A 22,171-nucleotide genomic window follows, 5' to 3' on the forward strand; every position below is an offset into this window, starting at 1 on the left:
ACACAAGAGGCAGCTGGGACGCCAGGCTCCACACCATCATTATAGAAAGCTATGTACTGACAACTTAATCATGGTCTTTATTTTAAATCTTATTGCAAGGAAGGAACTCCTAGCAGCCAAAACTGTTCTCAGATATTGCCCTTATCCAGAGGAATCTGTCATTTGGTGATCTGACGATGGTTTTCACAGCCCCTGCACAGTGCTAGACAAACAGCATGCCGCTCCTTCTAGGAAGTCACACCACTACACTGTTTCGGCAAACATGCTTGGATCTTGCTTGGGAAGTGCTAATCCTTTCTTGAATTGAGCAAACCCCAATCAAAATAGATTTCTAGTTGACTGATTTCACCAAAAAGTCATTTTTAGATGGAGGGGATTAAATTCTAAATACAGCAAGCAGATTGTTTAGACAAGCCACAGTCTGGAAATATTTTTTTTTAAAAATGTCTGTGAAATACAAAGAAGATTAAGAATTGGTTGTAAACAGGGCCAAATTCCACACAGGTTCTGAAAAAAAAAGCTGTTTCACTTCTCTGCAACAGAGCCAAACTGCACAGCAAATGCAGAGACAATTATTAATGACACAAGCTGCTTAGCTATGCCCTCTGAAAGGTGTTTCCTTCCCCAAGAATGGCTCTCACACAGCTTTGCCATGGCAGTGTCAGGAAGTAAACAAGCCTCATGTACAGCACGTTACACCCGTGCAGACTCGCACCTTTCAGCTTTCCGTCACTTGCTTTGTTGCTCTCCTAACTAAAAATAAGAACTGTGAACAATCCCAGGCTGTGAAACATCTACACACACAGCTCTGCAGACAGCACCTGTGCGGATCCCATGAGCCTGCTCCTCAAGTCACACACCACCAAGGAGTTCAGTGCACTAGAACAAGACCAAGATGCTCCTCAGAAAAGGTTTCTTATCCCATGTAGTTCACCAGTCTATCAAGCCAGGTGTTTCAAAAGACACTTAGAAGAACAACAAGGACAAATACCAGTACCAATTGTGCTGAGAGGCTGCTACACACAGAGAGGAACCCAAAGAGCAATACCCTTTTGCAAGTTCAAAACCCCCACAGAACAGGTATTTCCCCCCCCCAGTTTTCATCACTAAACTCCTCTCCAAACATAAAACATACTTTGATTTATTGATGGCTCTTTTCAGCTTCTTCTCCAGTTGTTTCATCCTTCCCATGGCAGCATTGTATTTGGCTGCAGTCTCTTTGTGAACCAACTCACTTCTTGTTTTGGTCTGCTCTGCCTCCATGACCTTCAAGAGGGGGAAAAGAACAGGTTGAGCAGCAAGACACAATGATCCACTTCTTATCATTTCAATTAACATCAACTTTATAATCTCTCCAATCACCTCATGTCAGGAAAGTGAGGGCATAGAAAAAAATTACTTTCAGTGAACCTGCTTAAAAGTCTTTCCCAAAAAGAACAGCAACATGTCAAGTCTTCAAACACTGTAATTATGAGAGGTGTTACAGGTTTTCACATAATCCCTCTTACAGGAAGTACAGCAGACCCTCAGCTTTTGGGATCATCCATTCTTTAACCCAGTTAGACATTCACAAGAGAAGCAACACTAGCAGAAGTCACCCAACTACATTCAAGAGCAATGTTTATGCTTCCTCCTGCTCCTCTCCCAGGAACTTGACTTCCCCTGCACAGAGCTGGCAGGTTGGTCAGCTCCCAGCTACAGCCCCATCACTCTGCAAAGGGCTGAACACCAACCACGGCAGAGGGAGGACTCAAATACAGTTTGGCCTGAATCACCAGTCACTAGAAGACTGTGTGTCTGAGATGGCTCTTCTCTTAAAACAGCTGACATGCCTGAAATCACAGTTTCAACACTGAAAATGCAAAGGTTCAAGCCCTGAGCTGACACTCCCACTACCCAGACAAGGGAAGCTATGCTGATGACCAGCCCACTATCCTCATGTATCAAGATATCTTGAACACAAGTCTGATAAGGAGCAGCTGAGGGAGCTGGGGTTGTTTAGCCTGGAGAAAGGAGGCTCAGAGAGACCTTACTGCTCTCTACACGTACCTGAAAGGAGGGTATAACCAGGTGGGGCTTGGCCTCTTCCCCCAGGTAACAAGCTACAGGAAAGAGAAAAGGACTTCAAGTTGCTCCAGGGGAGGTTTAGATTGGATATAAGGAAAAATTTCTTCACTGAAAGAGTTGTCAAGCATTGGAACAGGAAAAGTAAATGTCTCTCCATTAGCTGCACTGTTGGTATCCCATAGCCAAGCTTTGCCAGTAGCTCTATCCAGGGTACTTTTAATGTCCAAATTTACAATGTCAGAGGTGTCAGAAAATGTGTTTTATTTAGTGCACTAGCAGTCAAGATCCAGACAGGGAGGTGACTAATTTATTTAAAGTCACAAAAGTGGTGACACGTCTTTGTTGGTCTAGCTATTGAGGGGAAAGCAGGTGATCTTTTTAAGCTTCCTTTCTTGCAGCTAAGAAGGTATTTATACAAAAAATGGCAGGACTTCATTTTCTCCAGTACTGAATTTTGAAATGCCTCAGCTGTGATACCAACTACTCCACAGCTTCAAGCAGATTTGCTCCAACTGGCTCCCACCACCAGACTGTGCATCTGAGCTCTCAGACGCAGAGAGAATATTCAAGATACCTTGATTTTAAATAACCTCACCCACAAAGCTCTAGGTTTTGGAAAAAGTGTGCTAGCCCTCCTAGCCCTCAGGCTGAACTGAACAGGGAAAAGAGATGGTAAACTCTGACTTCCTTGGAGCGCTGCTCCTCTCAGGAAAACTCTCATGTTGTCCTTTCTGATGCCTAAATGAATGCGTGAAACTGCCAAAGCCAAACTCCATCAGCATCAACTCGTAGCTCTTGCTGCCACACCTGGAGGCCACTTCTTGCTCATCTGCACACACCACTCATTATTAAGGAAAGGAATTGCTACAGAACTTTAAACTATGAGAAATAAAGATTTTCAAAGGATCTTTTGATCAGATATAAAATAATATACTCAACTCCAAAACCCCTCAACTTTCTCATCTATATAAGGCATCCATTTTTAAAGAAAGGGAGGGGGGGAGGGGGAAATCTATCAGGCTCATAACATACTCTCTCCTGCATCCTCAAAAATAAACTGCAGCCTCTTATCTCAAGCAACTGTTTTAAAGCCAGTTGGTGCAACGACTTTCCTTAGTGAAAAGTGTCAGACAAGGCTGGTTTCAACATGGAAGTCTCCTAAATTAAACTGCAGTCTCCAAAGACTGCACAGAAGGTGGTTCATCTTCTTTCTAGAGTGGCAAGGAAACTGCAATTTAAAAACACCGTAAGCTACAAAATAATGGAACAACCGGAATTTCCCAATGCTCAATTACATGTCAGTCTCTTGCATCCATTCTTGGGGCAAAATTAGCATGAATTTTGATAAATCACGTGCTAAGGAAGACCAGCACCAGAGTCATAAGCAGGTTAGGTGTCCAGTATCATGCTGATTTTTCAAATGTTTCATATCAAATATCACAGAAATGGTGAACCCTGCAGAACTGGGCTTTGAGGATGAAAGATTGCAAATGCCTCAAAATACCTGACAAAATGTGGAATTTGCTGCCAGCCATATATACCCATGTTCATTACCTTTTCCAGCAAGAAAGGGGGGGAAAAGGCTATATACTTAATTCTTTTGAGAAAATAGTGATGTAAGAAAATCTCTCTTCCCACCCCCCTGCCCCACCCCCAACCCTTGTTTTCCTATGGGCTTTCTGTCACCATGCTCACATTGTCCGCACACCTCTGCAGAGACAGCCTGTCCCCTTTCCCTGGGACAGCAGCTCAAGGTGCACACCCAAGGCTCAGGATAATACCTGGGAGAAGGTTTAGAAAAAGACAGATAGGCTTGTGAAGGAAAGAAGTACTTTTTATTAGCACTAATAATACATTTGGTGAAAAAACTGCAGTGTCAGATGGACTTGTAAACAAGCTCTTGGTCACAGTTACCAAATAAGCTGGTTTGTCTAATCCAAGTGCTTCTACCACCCACCTTGCCTTGTAGTGATGCCTCAGGTTTTAACTTTTATCATTTTCAAATTCTGTACCGCTTAGTGTGTAACTCTGAAGTTTCTTGTAGCCTGCTAATTTCTGCTCTCTCGTGCTAGGTAGACATAACAAAGCCTCTCTGGGCCTGCTCTCCAAGGACACCCAGACCATCCTAGGCCCAAAAGTATAAACCGAAGACCCTCTAAGGGGGGGAAAGCTGAGGGGAATTACATCATTAAACCAAAGCCTTAACTGGAGAATTAACCCTGCTATGCAAATGAACCAAACCTATGAAAGTGTGAAGAACTCGTGACCTGTCGTCCATCTCGGGGTCCATCTTGGCAATGGCCTCTGGCCCCCAGGGGGTACCTTTGAAGGCCTTTCAAATAAATACCTACCTTATTCCCTTACTCCTGTCTAGCCTCTGTTCCCAGGAGGCCTCTTAAGGCATCAGCAGATGCTCCTAAGCCATCACAGATGCAACAGCATCACTTAGAAAAAGGCAGAGAAAGAAGTGAGGATAACATCTCTTTAAAGGCTGCTTGAGACACATCTCACCTCCTTACACTGTACCTGCCTTTCAGCTCACCCTTGGGGTGAACAGGGGACATACTCTTGGACAAAAACACCCAGAATGGATGAACTTCTAGGATACCCACACAATCACTGGACATTTCTGTAGCCCTTGCCTGTCCCTCCCTACTGGACCACCTACTCCAGGCAGAACTCACTCTCCCAGGAAAGCACAGGCTGTAAGACACAAGTAATGAAAACAAAGCAAGCAAATACCCCCATCACCGGGATTGATCAATTCCTCTTCTTCCCTAACCCCTATTTCCTACCCAGTTGTCTGAAAAAGGAACGTCAGTGTAGAGTATATATTTACCATCAATAAATCTGGGCAAGTAGCTTTGTTCCACCCAAAGTATTTCCATAATCTGAAGTAAAAAATGGACTCCAGACAAAATTTTAGTAGTAACAACAAATGCAAAAGAAAAATTTTATCAGTGGAGTTGAGCAAAGTTGACCATCTAAGCCAGATAATTACTCAGAAGGACCGTTTCTTTCACAAAAAAAATTAAATTTATCGTTCTTCTAGGGGACAACTTAAAAATAAAAGAGGAGAGAGACAATGCAATATCAGTAAACCAGGAGGAGAGAATCAACAATACAAAGGATTGCAAAAAATCACTGCATTTCCAGGATAAAGTGACAGAGAGATTAGGACAAGGAATGATGTGGTATTTTTGTTGTTACTTTCACAGACTTTTCTTCTCCCCCTTTTTCCTCTAAGTTTTTCTAGCTGCAGGAAGTATCTCTCCTCTCTACATCACGAAAGCACCCACACATTTTACACTGACAGATGGTACTTCATGGTGTAATATCAAAGGGAGCTTCACAAGCCAAATTAATCCAAGAGGGAGCATGCCTCCTCCCTCTTTACTCTCCCCTCATCCTCTCCTTTTTAAAATGTCTCATGATCAAGAGCCAAAACATTTCTTCTCCCTGCCAGAATTTATGAACTGAACATATCTCAGGAAAGACTGTAGAAGCAGAACCTTTTTAAGGCTGCAGATTGCATCAGCAATTAGAAATTAGCAATTTCTCCTGAAATTCATGAAGGGTCTTCCATTCTGCTCCAGCTTGTCTCAAACTAGAGGTAACACATCTGTCAGTACTTTCCTTTTGTACATCTTTATGAATTATTTTCAGTAGGAGCAAAAATGTGAAGACCTTTTTCCTCCATCCCTCCAAAATTCAATATCCTTTGTGTGGAAGTTTCCTTTCACAGGACCCTCTTTCATAGCCCTGCTCTCTGCACCTCAAACTGCAGCATTACAATTCAAGGTACTAACAGGCTGGCATCCACTAGCAAAAACATCATCACCAAATTTTAAAGAGACACTGCAGTTACCACAATCCTGCTAAGCCAATGGCTAAGAGTGAACAGTATTTTTCCTCCCCAGGCAGCTTAAGAGCTCATCAAGCTTGTCTACATTTCCATTATAATCAACAGAGAATTTATCTTAAAATGACCTTGCCCCTCTGGCCACATGAATTGCTCTCCAGACACCACTTATTGATCAGACCGCCTTTCATCATAATGGAACTTTTGGCAAGTAATTGTGATACAAAGTCAGGCTCTAGACACCTGACACTGATGAGCTAAATTCCAATCTAAGCATCATTACATTTCTCAGATCTGTGGAAAAACAGACATCTAGAAAAAAACCACAGGACTTTACCCCAAAATATGCATCAAGTTAAGAATAGAAATGGGCAAAGCAGCTGTCTGACTTGCAGGATTGAACCACAGTCCGGTGCTTCACTGTTGTGAACATTTAGCTCAAGCACAGACATTTGCAGGGATTAGTTCCATCTTCGCAGGCAGGTAGGCAGGAGTCCAGCTCCTGTTTATGCTCCCAGCCCCCTTTGGAAACAAGCTCAAACTTGAAGGTGCAAAGAAATTTCTGAGTGACAGCCTGTACTCCCTGTACCTGTTCATGCTGGTCCTGCCTGCTTCATGAATAGAAAGATTTTCCACACGTTATGCTTCCAGCTCATCCAGGAAAAGCAAAATTTCGGTAACTCTCCCATTTCGCATCAGTTGAATTGTGTGATTTTCTACATCAGTGGCTACAAAAGTCTTGTTTACAGAAGCCTGAGAGATGGTCACATTAAAAATAGTGTTAATATCTTTTCAGACTATCAAGACATCAAAAAGCAATTACAACATACAACCCTTATCTCTATGTCCTCCCAGTGAGGGTCTGGAAACAGCATTTCCTGTTTGGTACTCTGGACACCAAGTCTTTGTCTATATCCATAGGGTCAAGTGCAAAAATAACCTGGCAGCACTTCCACACATAGCTGTATAAGAAATCAGTTTCTCATTTGTTCTCTTGCCTACCCTTTTTCTTTATGCTTTCTGTTTACAGTGTTTGTTAGCTACCAAGCTGCTAACAGGGCTTAGGTTTGGTTCCAAGTTACAGATTAATTCAGTGAAGCCTGCTGCCCGTGCCTTAGAACAGCAAATAAAAACACTTTACTCTTGCCTGACATTTCTATCAGTAGAGAAACAAATGAATTAGTAGCCCACTTCTAAAATCTGGCTCAGAGGTGCTTTTCTGCACTTGAGTCCTTGCTGTACAAGGCTCAGTGCAAGATTATTCTCTTCATTTATAGATGACAACTGTCATCTAAAAATACATGCAAAAAAAGCTAGAAAATCCAAATAACCAGACTGCAGAAGCTTTCTCCAAGCGCAATTTTATTTGTGCAAGTAGAAGGCACCTATTTCTTAGTCCTCAGCCTTCACCCTAAGAAACAGTTTTTTCCATTAGTGATTTCTAATGTAATTCATAGTTAATGATCTGAGTTGTCAGCAACACTGTGGCAGTCAAGGAGAACTTTTGCTCTACAAGATCTCATCCTCTGACCTGTTTTCATCCATAGCTTGGTAGGGAATGTCAATGTTTTCTGCTCCCCGAGATCCCGATTATTCTGTTTGCCTCACTGAACACTAAGCACTTCCATTAATTGCATGCACTGAAGCCAAGTGAAGTTTTCACTCCATTCTTAGAGAAGATAAAAATTCAGTCAAGCACTCCAAACAAACTAATGTTGGGTGTGTTCAGCCAGGACTTCCAACAGCATTTTCACCCTTCTTGGCTCTGGCCTTAGCCTCAAGACCTCCACCATGGCCAATGAAAATTGTAAGACAAACTTCCATGCAACTCTCTCAAAACCTGCTGCACCCTGGAAAGGTACAGATGGGTGTTTTCTGGGAACTGAGCTTACCCAGACTATTTTAAGCACCAGGAATTGTTGGATAACAAGTTTTCCATTCCAGGAGCCCTCAGCTGCTCTATACAGTCCAGCCTAGGAGATTTTACAGCTGCAGTACGTACACCTAAGTTCCTTATCTGCTGTTCAGCTCTAACAAATCAGAGGCATTATGGCTTGAATCAGCCCTCCAACAAACAGGTATCCTACAATCAGTGATGGCACCTATCAACACCACCAGCGTGACTCCACCAAACACTGCCAGCAGCCATCTGCTGCTCTGAATCACTGGGTTTGCTCATCTCAGGTGCACACCTCTCACAGACTCACAGTCAGGGAATGATCAAGGGTTGTAGAAGGATATAACATGCCTTTGAAATAGCCAAGGAAAAGAAGAATTCATTTGTACTCTCAAATTGCCATTGTTTCCTTCCTCACCCACCCCAACACAAGTTTTTGTTATGCCAGCTAGAGAGAGGTAGATTGCTGTCAGTGTCCACCAAAACTCAGCAGTTTCCCAGTCAGGAGCTCTAAGCAACTCCTTTGATGCTTCCAGTTTTTCTCATCTATCAATTCTGAGAATCAAAAAGTATCTATTTCTGCACTTTCTTCATATTGAGCAGGGATTACAGCTAGGAAAAATGTCAGCTGGCACAAGCACACTGCAAAGGTGGGTCTCTCCTCATAAACACAGAGGTCACCAGATCTGCAAATACCAAATGATAACAGGGACAATAACACAAACAGTAGCCTGGAGTTCATTTTCTCACTAATGTATACCAGGTTTTCTATCTCTCCCCTACACACAGCCACCATCCTTTCTGTTCCCTGTTTCTTCATCAGGCAGCTGGATTTTAAAATCCACTCTGAAATAGAAGCTTTCTTGTAACTGAGAAGCTTTTGCAACACAACAGAGCTGTTGCATTGAGGACTGCAAGACAATATGAGCATTGTATGGCATGATAACATGTTTGGAATAGCAAGTTCAGCTTCACTGGCATATTAAGGAAATGACAGAACAAAGGTTTTTAATTTAGATTTTTGGCTCTTTTATGTTAAAAAAAAAAACTTTCTGTGCCTTTTTTTTTTTTTTTTAAACAGGAAAAAAGAGACAAGACAAATTACAGGAAAATTCTTCTTGACATCTGCTAGAAAGAATACTGCCTTTCTTTGTTAGATGGTTCATCTCTTCTGTAAGTTTAAAAAGACTTTACAAAGGATGTAGGACCTCGTCTAAATTCCAAATTTAATTCAGGATAAAGCAGCATGCAAGCTTAAATGCAACACATAATTTTGAGTAATTCTACATTCAAACACACATTTCTGAACCAGTTACCTCTTCAATTTAGTCCATACTAAGAAGAGGTTATACTAAAATTGGAACATGTCCCTGTTTTTCCAGGGTAAATGCTCCCATAACACATGTATTCAGGAATAGGCACTCCCATGCAGTTATTCTGGCACAACTCCAAATGCAGATATGCCTTAAGACACTGTTTATCCCTGTAATATAGATGGTAATAACTTTTTTTATTTTCTGTAGAGAGCTACTCCACTACTACAGCACCACCAGACCAAGAACTAGAGCTGTCCCAGAAGCAGCCCAAGGCCCAGATCATTTAACCTTAGGCCTCATAATTTTTCATAGCTTCATTTCCTACATGTCATGTACCTGGACCAAAAGAAAAATTTGGTCTTTCAGAAACTGGGCCTCATACACCACAGGAGACCATCAAGTATGGAAAAGGCAGATGCTGGGACGAGTTTCTATTACCCTCTGAGTAGCATGGTTGAGCATCTCTTGCCAGGCAGAGTCAAACTGACGCTTGTCATCTTCCAGGAGCCTCTGCTCAGCAAGCGAAATGGTCTCTTTGGCAGCACGCAGCACTTCAGTGGCCCTCTGAAAGTCCTGAGTCGCCCTCTGAGCCTCCAGCTGTGCCTGAAGGGGGGGGAAAAAAAAAAAAGTTGGGATCAGAGACAAAGGAACCCTCACAGTCATGTTTAGAAGATCTGTGACACTAATCCCAAGACTTCTTAAAAGAGCAACACTAGCGTCACTGTTTCTCAACCTTTTACTTGAAGTGACACATATTTTTCACTGGAGTAAGTCCTGCTAAGACAGCAGTTCCCACCCAAAGAGGTCATTTGCCAAGAAGTGTCTCATGGTGTTTGTGGTCAAAAAACTCTCAGCTGATGGCCTACAAATAAGCACCTGGCTGAGAGATAATACCGAATGATGTAGATTTCATCACTGAGAAACAAACCAAAAGAAAGCACAATGACAAACTTGTGGCGTGTCAAGAATACACTGAGAATGGCACTCCCTGAGTCTAGTCAGGGTGGATTTTTATCTGATACACCATTAATCATGCTGAAGAAATATTTTGGAATTATTACCCTGCTATAAAGCATAAACAAGTTCTCTGAGATAGTGGTCGCTAATTCTTTGGACGTTCTTTTACTTTGCTATCACTGGTACACAACTGGTGCAGCAAGTCCCCAGCACACAGATATAAGAATAATCAACGGAATTAAAAAAAAAAAAAAAAATTCTTTCCCTGAATTTTTCTACATTATATATTTCATAGATTTCTATTTAAAGGAGTATTTCTGAGCTTGGAAATACAACACTTCCAATCTAAGCCTCACATTCAATTAATTGAACATCCAGGACCATGAAGACAGTTTTCATTCACACTTCAGTGATTTTTCAAAAATAAACTCGAATTCCACAGTCTATACCTATGAGAAATGTCTTTAACCAGACATGACTGACAGAACAAAATAATTAATAAAACTAAGTATCATGATATGCACAGAAGGAGTCTTGAGAATCGAACAGGAGAAAGGACTCTGGCATACAGAATACTACACTGAGGAAGATAAAGTCTTACGAATAAAGGAAGAGGTTTTAGTGTGAAGAAATGGCGGTCATTTGGGAAGCAGCTAAAATTCCCTGATACAAAATAAATGGAACAATGGTGCATTTCTCCAGCAAACAACTGGCTACACCCCCTCAACACCAGCTGCACCAAATACCTCCACACTTGAGACACCACAGTTATTTGCAAAGGTAATGGAAAAATCCCTTCCCTCCCTGCCCCCTGGCAGGGGAGAAGGACTCCTAATTTAAACACAAGTCTCAAAAGGAAATAAAGCACACTATGTTTCCCTCACCATGTCCTGAAATGGCAGCAAGCTCTTCTTACTTCCTTCCCTCACTCACAAGGAGATACTTCACTCCAAGGTAACCATGCAAAAACAGGAATTATGTGTCAGAGGTCCTTCAGTTACTAGCTAGAGAGGGAAATCAAAGTCATCACAATCAGAGCAGTAATTTCCTTCCAGCCAAGGTCCCTGATGCATTTCCTTCTGAAGCGGCTGGTGGTGTTTTCCACAGAGAAGTTCATCTAACCATGCCCTTCGCTGTTTTCAGGTAGTTTACACCACATCACCTTGCCTACAGCCTTTGTGAAGAGCCAGGGCACTAAAGTGATAATTCCCATGCAGAACTGCATATTCCAAGGCAGCACAGATCTTTGGGCCAAGGTTAGTGGGTGCACAGCATCCTAGGGTAAGTTCAATGCCAATACGATCTCTTTTCCTCTCTGAGAAAAACCCCCACACATTACATCTCCTCATCATCCCAGCCACCAGCTGCCTGTTTCAAATGCATTAATACATTTTATAAATTCAGAATAAGCCTGACTATAAAGTATTTTTAGCCACTAACCTAAACCATTATACCCAGCAAGCACAAGAAAGCCATCTGAGGATCTTCAAACAAGGCTCAACCTAGGCTTCCAACAAAGAATACAGCAAAAAGCTGAATCTTAGTCCCCAAAGTATCTACTGAATTTTCCAAAGATTCCCAACTTTTTTTTCTGTCCAGTAAGTTTGACCTATGCTAGTAAAGGAATCAAATACAAATAAAAGCCGAAAGTTTCCCATAAAGTAGTTTGAGACGGGATTTTAAGACAGGAAATAAAATGCAAGACTCCAGTAAGAGCCTGCACCAAGTACTGCAGAACAATGCTGAGGACGTTTGGAGGAAGAACAAGACCGGTTTTCATGGAAGACTCTACAAGAGGGAGCCAGGTCCCAGCAACTTCCAGCAATAAGGCTGTGAAATCAGCTTCAGCTCCTTGGCCGCCCTGCTGCATGAGCAGGCCTGCCCATGCAAGAAATGACTTACAAACACACAAAAACAGACTGGAGACCCATTCCTTGGAACCTCAACAGCAGTTAACTGCTTTCGAAACTCCAGTAAAACCAGATCCCAGGGGCAATGCGAGCACCAAAGTACAGTTTTCTCACCATAACTGCATCAGCACTTGAAAGTTTCTGTTGGCACAGATACCTGGGTCAGGGATCAAGACATCTAAGCCAGCAAAAAGCCTGCAGAGCATTAGGAGCTGAGATACTTAATCCCCATGGAAAACAACATTTAGTGGTAGCTTGCAGTACAAGTAACTCTTCTGATGAAGGCCTTAACAGATAATTGACTCCAAAACAGGAGAATTGTCTTTATGATAAAATAACCAGAATTTACAATTCAGTTAGATTTCTGCTTGCAGCTGGACCTGCAGGCCATTAAGAGCTGGAGCTGTTAACAGGCTGGCCCACAACTCTAGGCCCATAATCCATTCAGCTTCGTGCCCTGTAACCATGTGGGTAAATGGAAAACTGAAACAAAGCCATACTTAAACACTGTGTCAGCTGCATTTGTTGAATACTGCTCTGCAATGGCAATTTGGAAACACTGTTTTGTTTTTAAGCAACATAGTTAGTCCAAATAGCAATTTAGCTTCAACAGTTATCTGAAGTCAGTCTACTGTCTTTATTTTAAGCAGCTTACTGAAAGCCTGAGAAAGAAAAAAGCCAAATGCTAGGGTAAAGAATGACACATTTGTCATTAGAAAAACATCAACAGGTTTGTGGCTTTGCCCATGTGAAAAAGGATACTCAAGAACTTTTTTTTGTGTTCTAGTACAGTTACTCAATAATTAGCCTTCATTTAGAACTCCCTCCAGCACGTACAAGTTCTTCTGCACCATCACCAACAGACTGCTCTCAGTCCCAAGCCCACGGGTCACTCCATTGGATGGAAAAGAGAGTAGCCATGTTCTTTGTGTGCTTTTAAAACCACAGAGAAACCAGCAGGAGCTCAGGTCTCCATATTAGCCTCCTTACACTGCACATAAACTTTATCACTTTAGACAGTGGCTGTTTCTCTCAAGACCAAAATCCAAAATTCAAATGAATGGCTGAAAACTAGGTCGTCTTTCATCACAAACTTGTGTTTGAGTTGAGAGAGGTTTAGCCCTGGGGTAGAATGAGAGAAAATGTACTAGGGATGAGGACAAAAATCACTGAGGGAGGTTGGAGGCAAGTGGGATGTCAACTTTCTGCCTGTCATTCATATCGCTGGTGCTTGATGGAGTCTACCCAATATAGAAGTGAGAATCTCTTTCATCATAGTCAGAAAAGCCCGTCCAGAGAAACATCTTTTTGAAAATGAGAAAGTCCTGACACCTTGGGAACTGGAGGACCTGTGCCCCAGCTCCCACTGCCACAGTGACACTGCTCATTGTGGCTCATGATCAGTGCTTTCTGCCAGGAAACTCAGCTGAATGTCTTCACCACTGCAGACCCTTCCCCTATCAGTGTAAAATATAAAATGGGAGTCCTTAAGAAACACGATTAGGTGGCCACAGAGATTGAAGCCAAGGAGAATCCCACTGTCACAGCACATCTGTCACATGCTGTCCACAGAGAGCATCAACTCTTCCTGCCACTCTGTCCCTCCTCTGCAAGTCAGTCCTCTACAAGCAGCCAGCTACAAACAAGTCTCCCACAACAGTAAATCCCTTCCCTACAACCAGCAGCACATCCAGAAGTCCTGCTCTGCCCACTCAGGCCCCTCCTCATGGCCAAGATCTTCCTTTTACACAGCTATCCACCCTGTGCTGTTCCGCACATGTGACCTCCTCTCACCAGCTCATCTGCCTCCCTGATCTCCCTGGCTACGACAGGCACAGCCCTGAACTTCCCAGGCAGCTCCCAAAGACTCAGAAGTGACATGCAGTAGCAGCATTCACAGAAGCAAACAGTGCACCGTGGTATAAAACATGTCAAGTTAGAAACTAAATTATGTAAAATTAAAGGCGTACTGACAGGGTTCATAACTGTGAGTTATTAATGTATTGCTGAACGGTGCTCAGCCCTGACGAACCCCTTTTGGGGGATAAAAGCTGCACCCTCTGGGCAGTCCCCTGCTTAGCCTACACAGGGCCTTGCACAGAAGGGAACCATGCACAACAGCCAGATTATGTTGTCAGCCAGAAATTAAAAAAGCGCTAGGCCATGGCACACTAACAGAAGAAAACAAAACCAGGCACTTTTTAAATGTAGTCCTCCTGGAACCAGCAGCAGCATACAGACATCTGCTTGTCCACTTTCAGAGCAGAAAACTGTGCACTCTTTAATTATGAAACACAATTTTCTGATTAGTCCACATAGCTTCTGTTGACCCAAGCTCTCCTTGTAGTCAGAGCCCTTGCCCAGCTGCTAATAGAGGATTTTCCCCACCTTCCCATATATAGCTTGAACATATGACGTATCTCCATTTCATCTCATCTCTGATTTGTGTTTTTGTTTCTGCACAGTATCACTGACACTGAAACATGGTACAACACAGCTATAACATTCCTCTGAGGCTAGCCAACATCTAACGTACCCTGGCAGGCACTGGTCGGTCTCTGACACGTGAACACACCTGCACAGAGCTAACAGCCCAGCCAGGCTGCCCCAAAGAGATGCAGAGGGTTCATTTTGTGGAGACGAGCCTATGCAGGATTTCTCCCATTGGCCAGCCTCACCAGAGAACCAGACCACAAGTACTGATGATATTTAATGAAAAGGGCATTTTCAGAAACTAGAAAATTTCCCATTAGAAACGTCAGTCAGCAAAGATCAGATATTTTCAAAATTGACTTCTCATTTATCCAGGTGAATCTATCTCATCCTGCACTGCCAAGGCCTTGACATCCACTTTATTTCAGCATCTCTGTGTTACTGCCAATGAAAGACATGAACAATCTCTGTTTCTGAAATCACCATAAGCTGGAGCATGAAGGGAACACACAGCTGCTGCTCAGAACAAAGCACCAGCACACCACGTGCTGGCCCAAGGCCTTTGCTCTAGAAAGCATTTGTTTGTTACTGTAAAACCAATGTTTCTCCCACCCATTAATCTTTAAAACAATAGTTTAATTGCTACTAGCAAACATGTACTTGCTTACTAGCAAATAGATTAATGATTAACTGTGTTCCAGTCCCACTCTTCAGAAGGAAGCAAATTTCAGATGTTTTCATTCTGGCCCCCTTTCCTCCTTTTATCAACATCCTACGTTAATTTGCTGTGCAAAGTACAACAGGGAACATGTTTTGAAACAGGAACGTTACTCCATCCATCGCCCACCAGAGTTGCTGTAGCACTGCCTGTCTTCAGGGATCCCTGATCGCAGTGACTGCACCAGGGCAGTCTGCACAAGCTTCTGTAAGGGATGAGGACAGCAGGATCACCACTCATTGACCACAGCATCCCAGTCTTACCCACCACTGCAGCAGATGCAGTGATTCAGAAGCCTACAAGGCGGAGGCAGCTGAGTGCTCTCTGCACCATTCACAGTAACCAGCCATTGAATGCTGCTATTTCGGCTTCAGTCCTCCTCAACCTGTTTTAATGCAGCTGGCAGGCAGTAACAAGAGCAGCAGCCCAGATGTCAACACAAGGGCTCATAATGCTCAACATCCAAACACAACTAACAACAACCTTGACACAGGCGCAACTCCATCCACAGCAAATGCACGAATGACACTAAGTCAGAGGAGGTGGTTGAAAAGGCAGAACCTCAACCTAGATGGACCTTGTTGAAACTTGACTGGGCCAAGAGACACTTTACAACAAGGAGACCTGTCAAGTCCTGCACTTGGGGCGGAATAATCCCATGGTCAGCCCTGTCAAAAAGGACCTGCACATTACAGCAGGTGTCAGGCTGAGGAAGCTGAAAAGGTGCAGTCTCATTGGGAGTAATGCAAACCATGTCCTAGGCTAAACTAAGAGGGCCACGGCTGGCCAATCCTGCAGACAAGTTACACAGAGAGGTTTCAAATCCCTGTCTCTGGAGGTCTCAAAGACTTGGCAATGCCATGGCTGATGCAATCCAGCAATGTGACAGATCTGCTTAGAGCAGAAAGTTGAGAACTGATGACCTCCAAAGGTCCTGTACAACTAGTATTTCTACCAAATACCATCATATTTTTCTTAGTTTCTCAAAGCCTGAAGAACATTTTTGCAAAAACTTTGCAGTGATGCTGAATATTCTCCTACATACTCAGATGCATTTATTTTCCTGAATAAACAGACTAGTGGTGCAACTGGGGGAGGGTAGGGCTTTTGTTTGCTTTTTTTAAGGACCATGACCTTCCCTTTCTCCCTACAGCCTAAAAACTCTGATCCAAACCAGAAATGAAAAGTAGTATAACCACCTCAGAAAACCCTTTCTATAGCTATACTTTCATAAACAACTTCTAAAATCCAAGGCCTTGAGAGTGACCTCATTTTAACAGATCTGAGGCCTGAGCTGTATAATCTGCAATGACTGTTTGCATTACTGACAAAAAATAGTCTCTCAAGAGTCTGAAATACCCTTGTGTTCTTTAAGCAGTTTATTATAAAGCTATACAATTGAACATGGGTTAGAATTTGTTTTTTCAAAAGCATATTTAAAGGTTTTTAACTGGATGGAGAAGACAAAGGGGAGGAAAAGGTGAAAACAAGCCTTGTTAGAGTTTTGTGAAACACAAACCATTTCCTCCCAGCTGCATAACTAATTAAATGCCTGTGGAACACTATAACCATGTGTCCCTTAGTCTCTGCTTTTGATTAGGTGTCTTACTCCTGGGCTGGGCTTTTTGGTCTCCTACATGCATCCACCCCTTCTCTTCTAACAGCCAAATTGTTGTAGAACTGACCTGACTCCTGGTTCTGTATTACATTCCTGCAGTCTATAAAAAGGCACAGGAAATAAGAGCAGACCTACAAAGCATGTTTCAAGAGACATCTAGCTCTGTGCTAAAGTTAGGCGGTATGTGTAACTCCTTTAAGACAGGATCACGAGTGTGTTCGAAGACCCAGAAGCCTCAGGGCACAACCAGCAGCTCATTCATTAGCTGCTTCTGTTACCAGCACAAGGACAGCTGGACTCCTCAAAGGCAGAATCCCACCTCCCTTCTTTGGGAGCTGTGGAAGGAAATGAGAAAGAAAGTATCTGAACATAGAGTTTCCTTAAACACTGTTAAGACTAGTCCTGGTCTGGACTAAACTGAACAATCAGCTGCCAGCTCTCCTCTGCTCTCTGGCAGCTCCCATCTAGGTTGCAACCGGGATCTTGTGAAACGAGGGCAAGGATATCCCCTCTAAGATGATCATTGCCACTGTGCAGTCAGTCATTTGAAACCTGCTGGTCTCCTCACTGGTTTTAATTGGTGTAGCTCTTTGCCTTACAGGAATAGGGAGGCCATGCTCACTTGGGCACAGAGATTGTATGGGAGACACTACCCCAAGCCTTTTGCCCCTCCTTTGTTTTTCACGAGGTTGTTGAGAGATGCTGGTGCGCTTGGAGTTAGTCACACTAATTAACGAGTGTATGGCACCAGAACATGACAAATTGTTCAGTCTACTACCACCCAGGCACAGCCTTCTTGGGCATTCACTGCCATCTGCTTGTTAGTTGTGCAATTGTTTGTGGCCAAAATTATTAAGCTGTTGCTTTCTGGAAGGGAGGGGATGATAGAACATGTCCAGGTTTTGATCTCCAAGGTAAATGATCTTATTAAGAGAGAAAAACACCACGATAATCCTCCCCGCTCTATGCACCTGCATTCTGAGAGCTTAGCCAGTGAGTCAGCAAGTCTAGGGCTTACAGCTGGTTTCTAGGTTTACAGAGGCTCTACATGCTCATCTGCACCTGGCAGCAGCCTGCTTTGCTGGAATTAAATATAGAAGCAAGGAACAACTCCCACAAATACACCCTCCAAGAGGTACACCGCCTGCTTTAGTGGCTTTTGCTAATTATCCAAGATGATCAACATTCGGCACATACAGATGCAACAAGTATGTTCAGGAGAAACACTAGATCGTTGTCTCATGTAATTGCCACCAAAGCAGCAAATGCTTTTAAGTAGAAGTTCCCAGAGTGTTGCAAGGGATTGGCAGCCTGGTTCTGAAAGCACATCTTGTGCATGCATACTGGCACAAGCAAAGACAAGGCATGTGGGTAGGAGTTTCACCTGGCTGATGGGCTGTTCTGGACATGTTCTCCCAGTTCCCAGAAAGCCTCACACCCACCAGCAACTGCCTATCCTCAATACCAGGAATATGCTCTGGAAGAAAGTTCCAGGCTGACCTTGTACACCTTTGCATGCTCACAGATACTTTTGAGGCAGTCATCTTCCTAAGGGACACGCTGAAGATAAATATTGACTCTTTGACATTTTTCCTAGTCAAATTACACAACTCCACAGCACATGTGAATAACAGGCTTGCTTCACTTAAACAAAAAAGTTGCGGATGGTGTCCTGGACTAATGAAAGGCTAAGTCCATTCCTCGAAGGAAATAGTCTAGGTAGCAGCAGGAAGAGGGAATATGTCAATTCCACTACACAGCAATAAAATCCTCCTTCGAGAACAAGCCATTAGCACACTTCACCAAATTAAAAGAACCTACCGAGACAAACCAAACAATAACAACAAAACAATAAACAAACAACCACCAGAAGCAGACACAGCTAAAAGAGGTGGACATTTCTTCCACATCCTGGCAGCAAACTCTCTTGTTTTATAGTACAACTTTTTGTTTGATGCACTTGAGATATATTTCTTACAGAAATGAAGTCAACACGAAGCCGTTCCCACACAATAATTTCCTAATACAGAAATTAGACTCTTCAGATAATCTTTTCCAGCAAGAGCAGACAAAAGCTCCAAAATTCATGCTGTTTTATTAGAAGTCATAACGAAACACACCCAGAAGGCAGCAACCAACATCCATATCACATCTGTTTGGGCAACAGACCCTAGCATGAACATTTATCCCTACAGTATAGACTCCCACCTATTCAGATCACTGTACACAAAAAAGACTTGGTGGGCTGAACAAATTCCCCAAAGTTGCAAGACTTGGGCTCCCTTCAGCAGTCATCCCTGAGCAATTATCACGCCAAACAGGTACATAGGATATCACCCTGACCTCAAGCCACCCAAGCTCAAATGCCAACTACTATTTTTAACAGATTATCCTGTCTGTGGCTTACAATCTCTTGAAATAGCCTTTACTAGAGGCCAGAAAAAAAATCAGGAGAGGAAATAGTGAGAGACAACAACGCAACCTTTCCTTTAAATTGGTTTTTCCCTGTAGATCTGTTTTGGCAACAGCTGTGCAAGTGCTACAGTCATGCTAAGGAATGCACAACCTTATCTCTCAGGTTTTTCCAAACTTAAGAGGATGCAAAATGATGTTACTCAAATCTTCATATAACAGCAGAGGAAAAAAGAGATTCTGTTCTATTTTTACATCCCACCACCCCTTGAGAGCTGCTTACACCTTCCTGCCAGTTCCAGCATCTGTTATTGCATCTGTGGCTAAATGTAGTAGCCAGATCACCTGTATCCCTTCTTTCTGCCTAAATCAGCTGACATCTATCAAAAAACCCCAAATTTTTCTGCACCAGCCTTCTCCTTGTTACTGCAAAGAACTGAGGGTATTTCCACACCAACTCAACCCAGTATTCCATTACTTCAGACCTACTTGCACAATACTTTAAGTATTTCACAACAGAAAAAAAAAACATTCTTGAAGGTTAGAAAAATTATCAGTTCATTTGATTCCTGACAATTAATGGAGAGGAGGTTGAACAGCTAATCTGGCTTTGAACTACTGCCATCCACAATGGCTGAGAACTGATGGAGGCTTTGTAGGGTTGGAGAAAGTGGGAGAAAGAGACACCAAAAGAGAGTAATTTTTTTTCATCTCTCCTAGATAAATTCTTCGAAACAGTTTAAACAGTATTTTCTTCTACTACTGTGAAGAAAAGCAGAAGAGGGAAGAACCTCTAATTTACAGTAAAAAGTCAACAAATTTACATGATACAGCCCTCCAAGGCACATCAGCGAATAACCGTAAGAAAACCAGTTACAGTTTTTGTATCAATAGCTTATACAAACTAACCATCCATCAACAGAATAGTGCTCACACAAAACAGAAATGTAAGGTGTATGAATACCAACCCAAAATAACTAGATCTATTCACAGAGACACAGAGGCTCAGAGAGATACAGGTGATTATCTTCTGGAGGGGGACACACACACACAGAACTTATTGACACAGGTATTACAACAAGCAAGTGATTAAAATTAGTTCTCGCTATCCAAATGTGCCAGGAACATTGTACTTGCAGAGATACTGTTACAGATGCCGCCTCCTCTGCAGGAAGTATAAGCAACAGAGCACTAAATTTGAACCAGGTAAGGATTTTTTTCCATTCATCTGTGAAGTAGCAGTTGTCAGTGCTCCCAAACATGGGGCAGATTTGCACCTGCCCTGGATTAAGAGGGTAAAAACCTGCCAGTTGCACTGACCTACTGTCCTGCATTAGTAAGGCTGATGGGAAGACAAACACATTAAGGAGCTTTGCTTCACAGATCAGATCTTTGGCGTAACTTTGCCAATCCGACCAGGCAACATCTGTCATCTTCTCGGCAGTTCAAGGGCAGCCAGTTTGACACACTCCAATATCACACTGCTCAACCAGGTGACAGAGCCAGAAGACAAAAGTCACATTGAGTCAGTCTTTAAGTAAATAAATAATGTTAATAAATCAGCCAGGCAAAACCTAGCTTGTTAACCCAGGTAAGTGACTCTGAGTTCCCTGCTTCCTAGGCTTTGTTGCTACTTTGGCCTGAAGGAAAATGCAACAGAACCATGATTCAAAACTTAAAATACAGTTTTCAAGTTTTGAGCATTCAGGTGGAACACACAGAACACACCAAGCACAAGCTCTGTGCAGCAGCAGTGAGAGACTGAGCCCTGACTGCAGGGCAGTGACTCCCACTCACGGGCTGCTCACGGGCTTTTGGATGCAACTGTGCAAACATGACAGGAGAGCACAAGAGCCACTCAATCAAACTTTGAGCATTGAAAAACATTCGTTTGACTGAATCCAAAGTACACCCTGCTTTAGAAAAAACTTTAAAAATTCAGTGGATTCCCTGGTGAAAGTCCAGGAAGTGACTCTTCACCCTCAATAATAAAATTACAGACTCCCTTGCTTGGCTTATGCCTTCTTCAGCCCCACAGCCAGCCATGCACCATGTGGGAAGGGAGATTAATATACTGAGAATGCCCCTTGGGATCACAGCAATGGGAACTCCACATTTCACCAGAGGACTGACGTCGTATCAACATGGTTTCCCCAAGATTTGATGAAGTGTTTTGTAATAAAAAAATGAAAACATTGGTGGGAAGAAGGAGTTCAGACCTAGAGCAGGCCCATAGGGAGCAAAAAGGAAAAATGGACACACAAAACTTCATAGGCAAGCAGGTACAACGCACAGCCTCAATGCTTCATACTTTCAGGCACTTCTTGCACAGCTCACCTACATTTCATTTCCTTATCACTTCTTCACAGCACTGAGCTTCCCGATTGCTCCCACAGCAAGTTCCATGTCTCTTTTCCCTTCAGAGCACATCAGTCATCTCTTTCCAGGCGAGGCCTGGTCTGCCACAGCGCTAACCAAGGCCATCATGTCAGCTTCCATCCCACAGACAGGTTTCTTAACCACCAAGGAAAGTCCCAGTTCAGGAAGGGAGCTGCTCCCCTGCCTCTCCACCAAGTAATCTAAAAATCACAGCCATTTCCATATGATTGATTTACAGACCCAGGGAGAGAGTCACCTCTCACACCATTCACCCCACCTTCCTAATCCGGACATCATTCCCGCCCATCTCCCACTGCCAAGAGGCTCCCCAAGACCCACCAGGGCAGCTGCAAGACAGCATCCTCAGTTAAAAGGGCAAACAGTCAGCACAGGCAGAGCACAAACAACACAACCTACACTGCCAGCCTAGACCGGTTATTGCAGAAGGCCGGAGCACCAACATCCATACAAAATACAAATAATACAAACTACAAAAAAAAAAGTCCTAGTGATTGGACAAGGGGAACAGTTCTAAACTAAAAGAGATTTAGATTACATGTTAGGAAGAAATTATTTACTCAGAGTGTGCTGAAGCAGTGGAC

General features: G+C 43.0%; 1 protein-coding gene across 1 annotated transcript in view; it reads right to left on the reverse strand.

The window, feature by feature from the left end:
* Positions 1-22,171, reverse strand: part of SH3BP5 (SH3 domain binding protein 5) — a 51,765-nt gene that overhangs the window by 10,474 nt on the left and 19,120 nt on the right. The window contains exons 4-5 of the mRNA XM_032106936.1: positions 9,581-9,745; positions 1,136-1,266 (exon numbers count right to left, since the gene is read on the reverse strand). Coding sequence (XP_031962827.1) covers positions 1,136-1,266; positions 9,581-9,745 — 296 coding nt within the window. The remainder of the gene's footprint in view (positions 1-1,135; positions 1,267-9,580; positions 9,746-22,171) is intronic.

Source organism: Corvus moneduloides, chromosome 1, assembly GCF_009650955.1.
Source record: "Corvus moneduloides isolate bCorMon1 chromosome 1, bCorMon1.pri, whole genome shotgun sequence".
Lineage (NCBI taxonomy): Eukaryota > Metazoa > Chordata > Aves > Passeriformes > Corvidae > Corvus > Corvus moneduloides.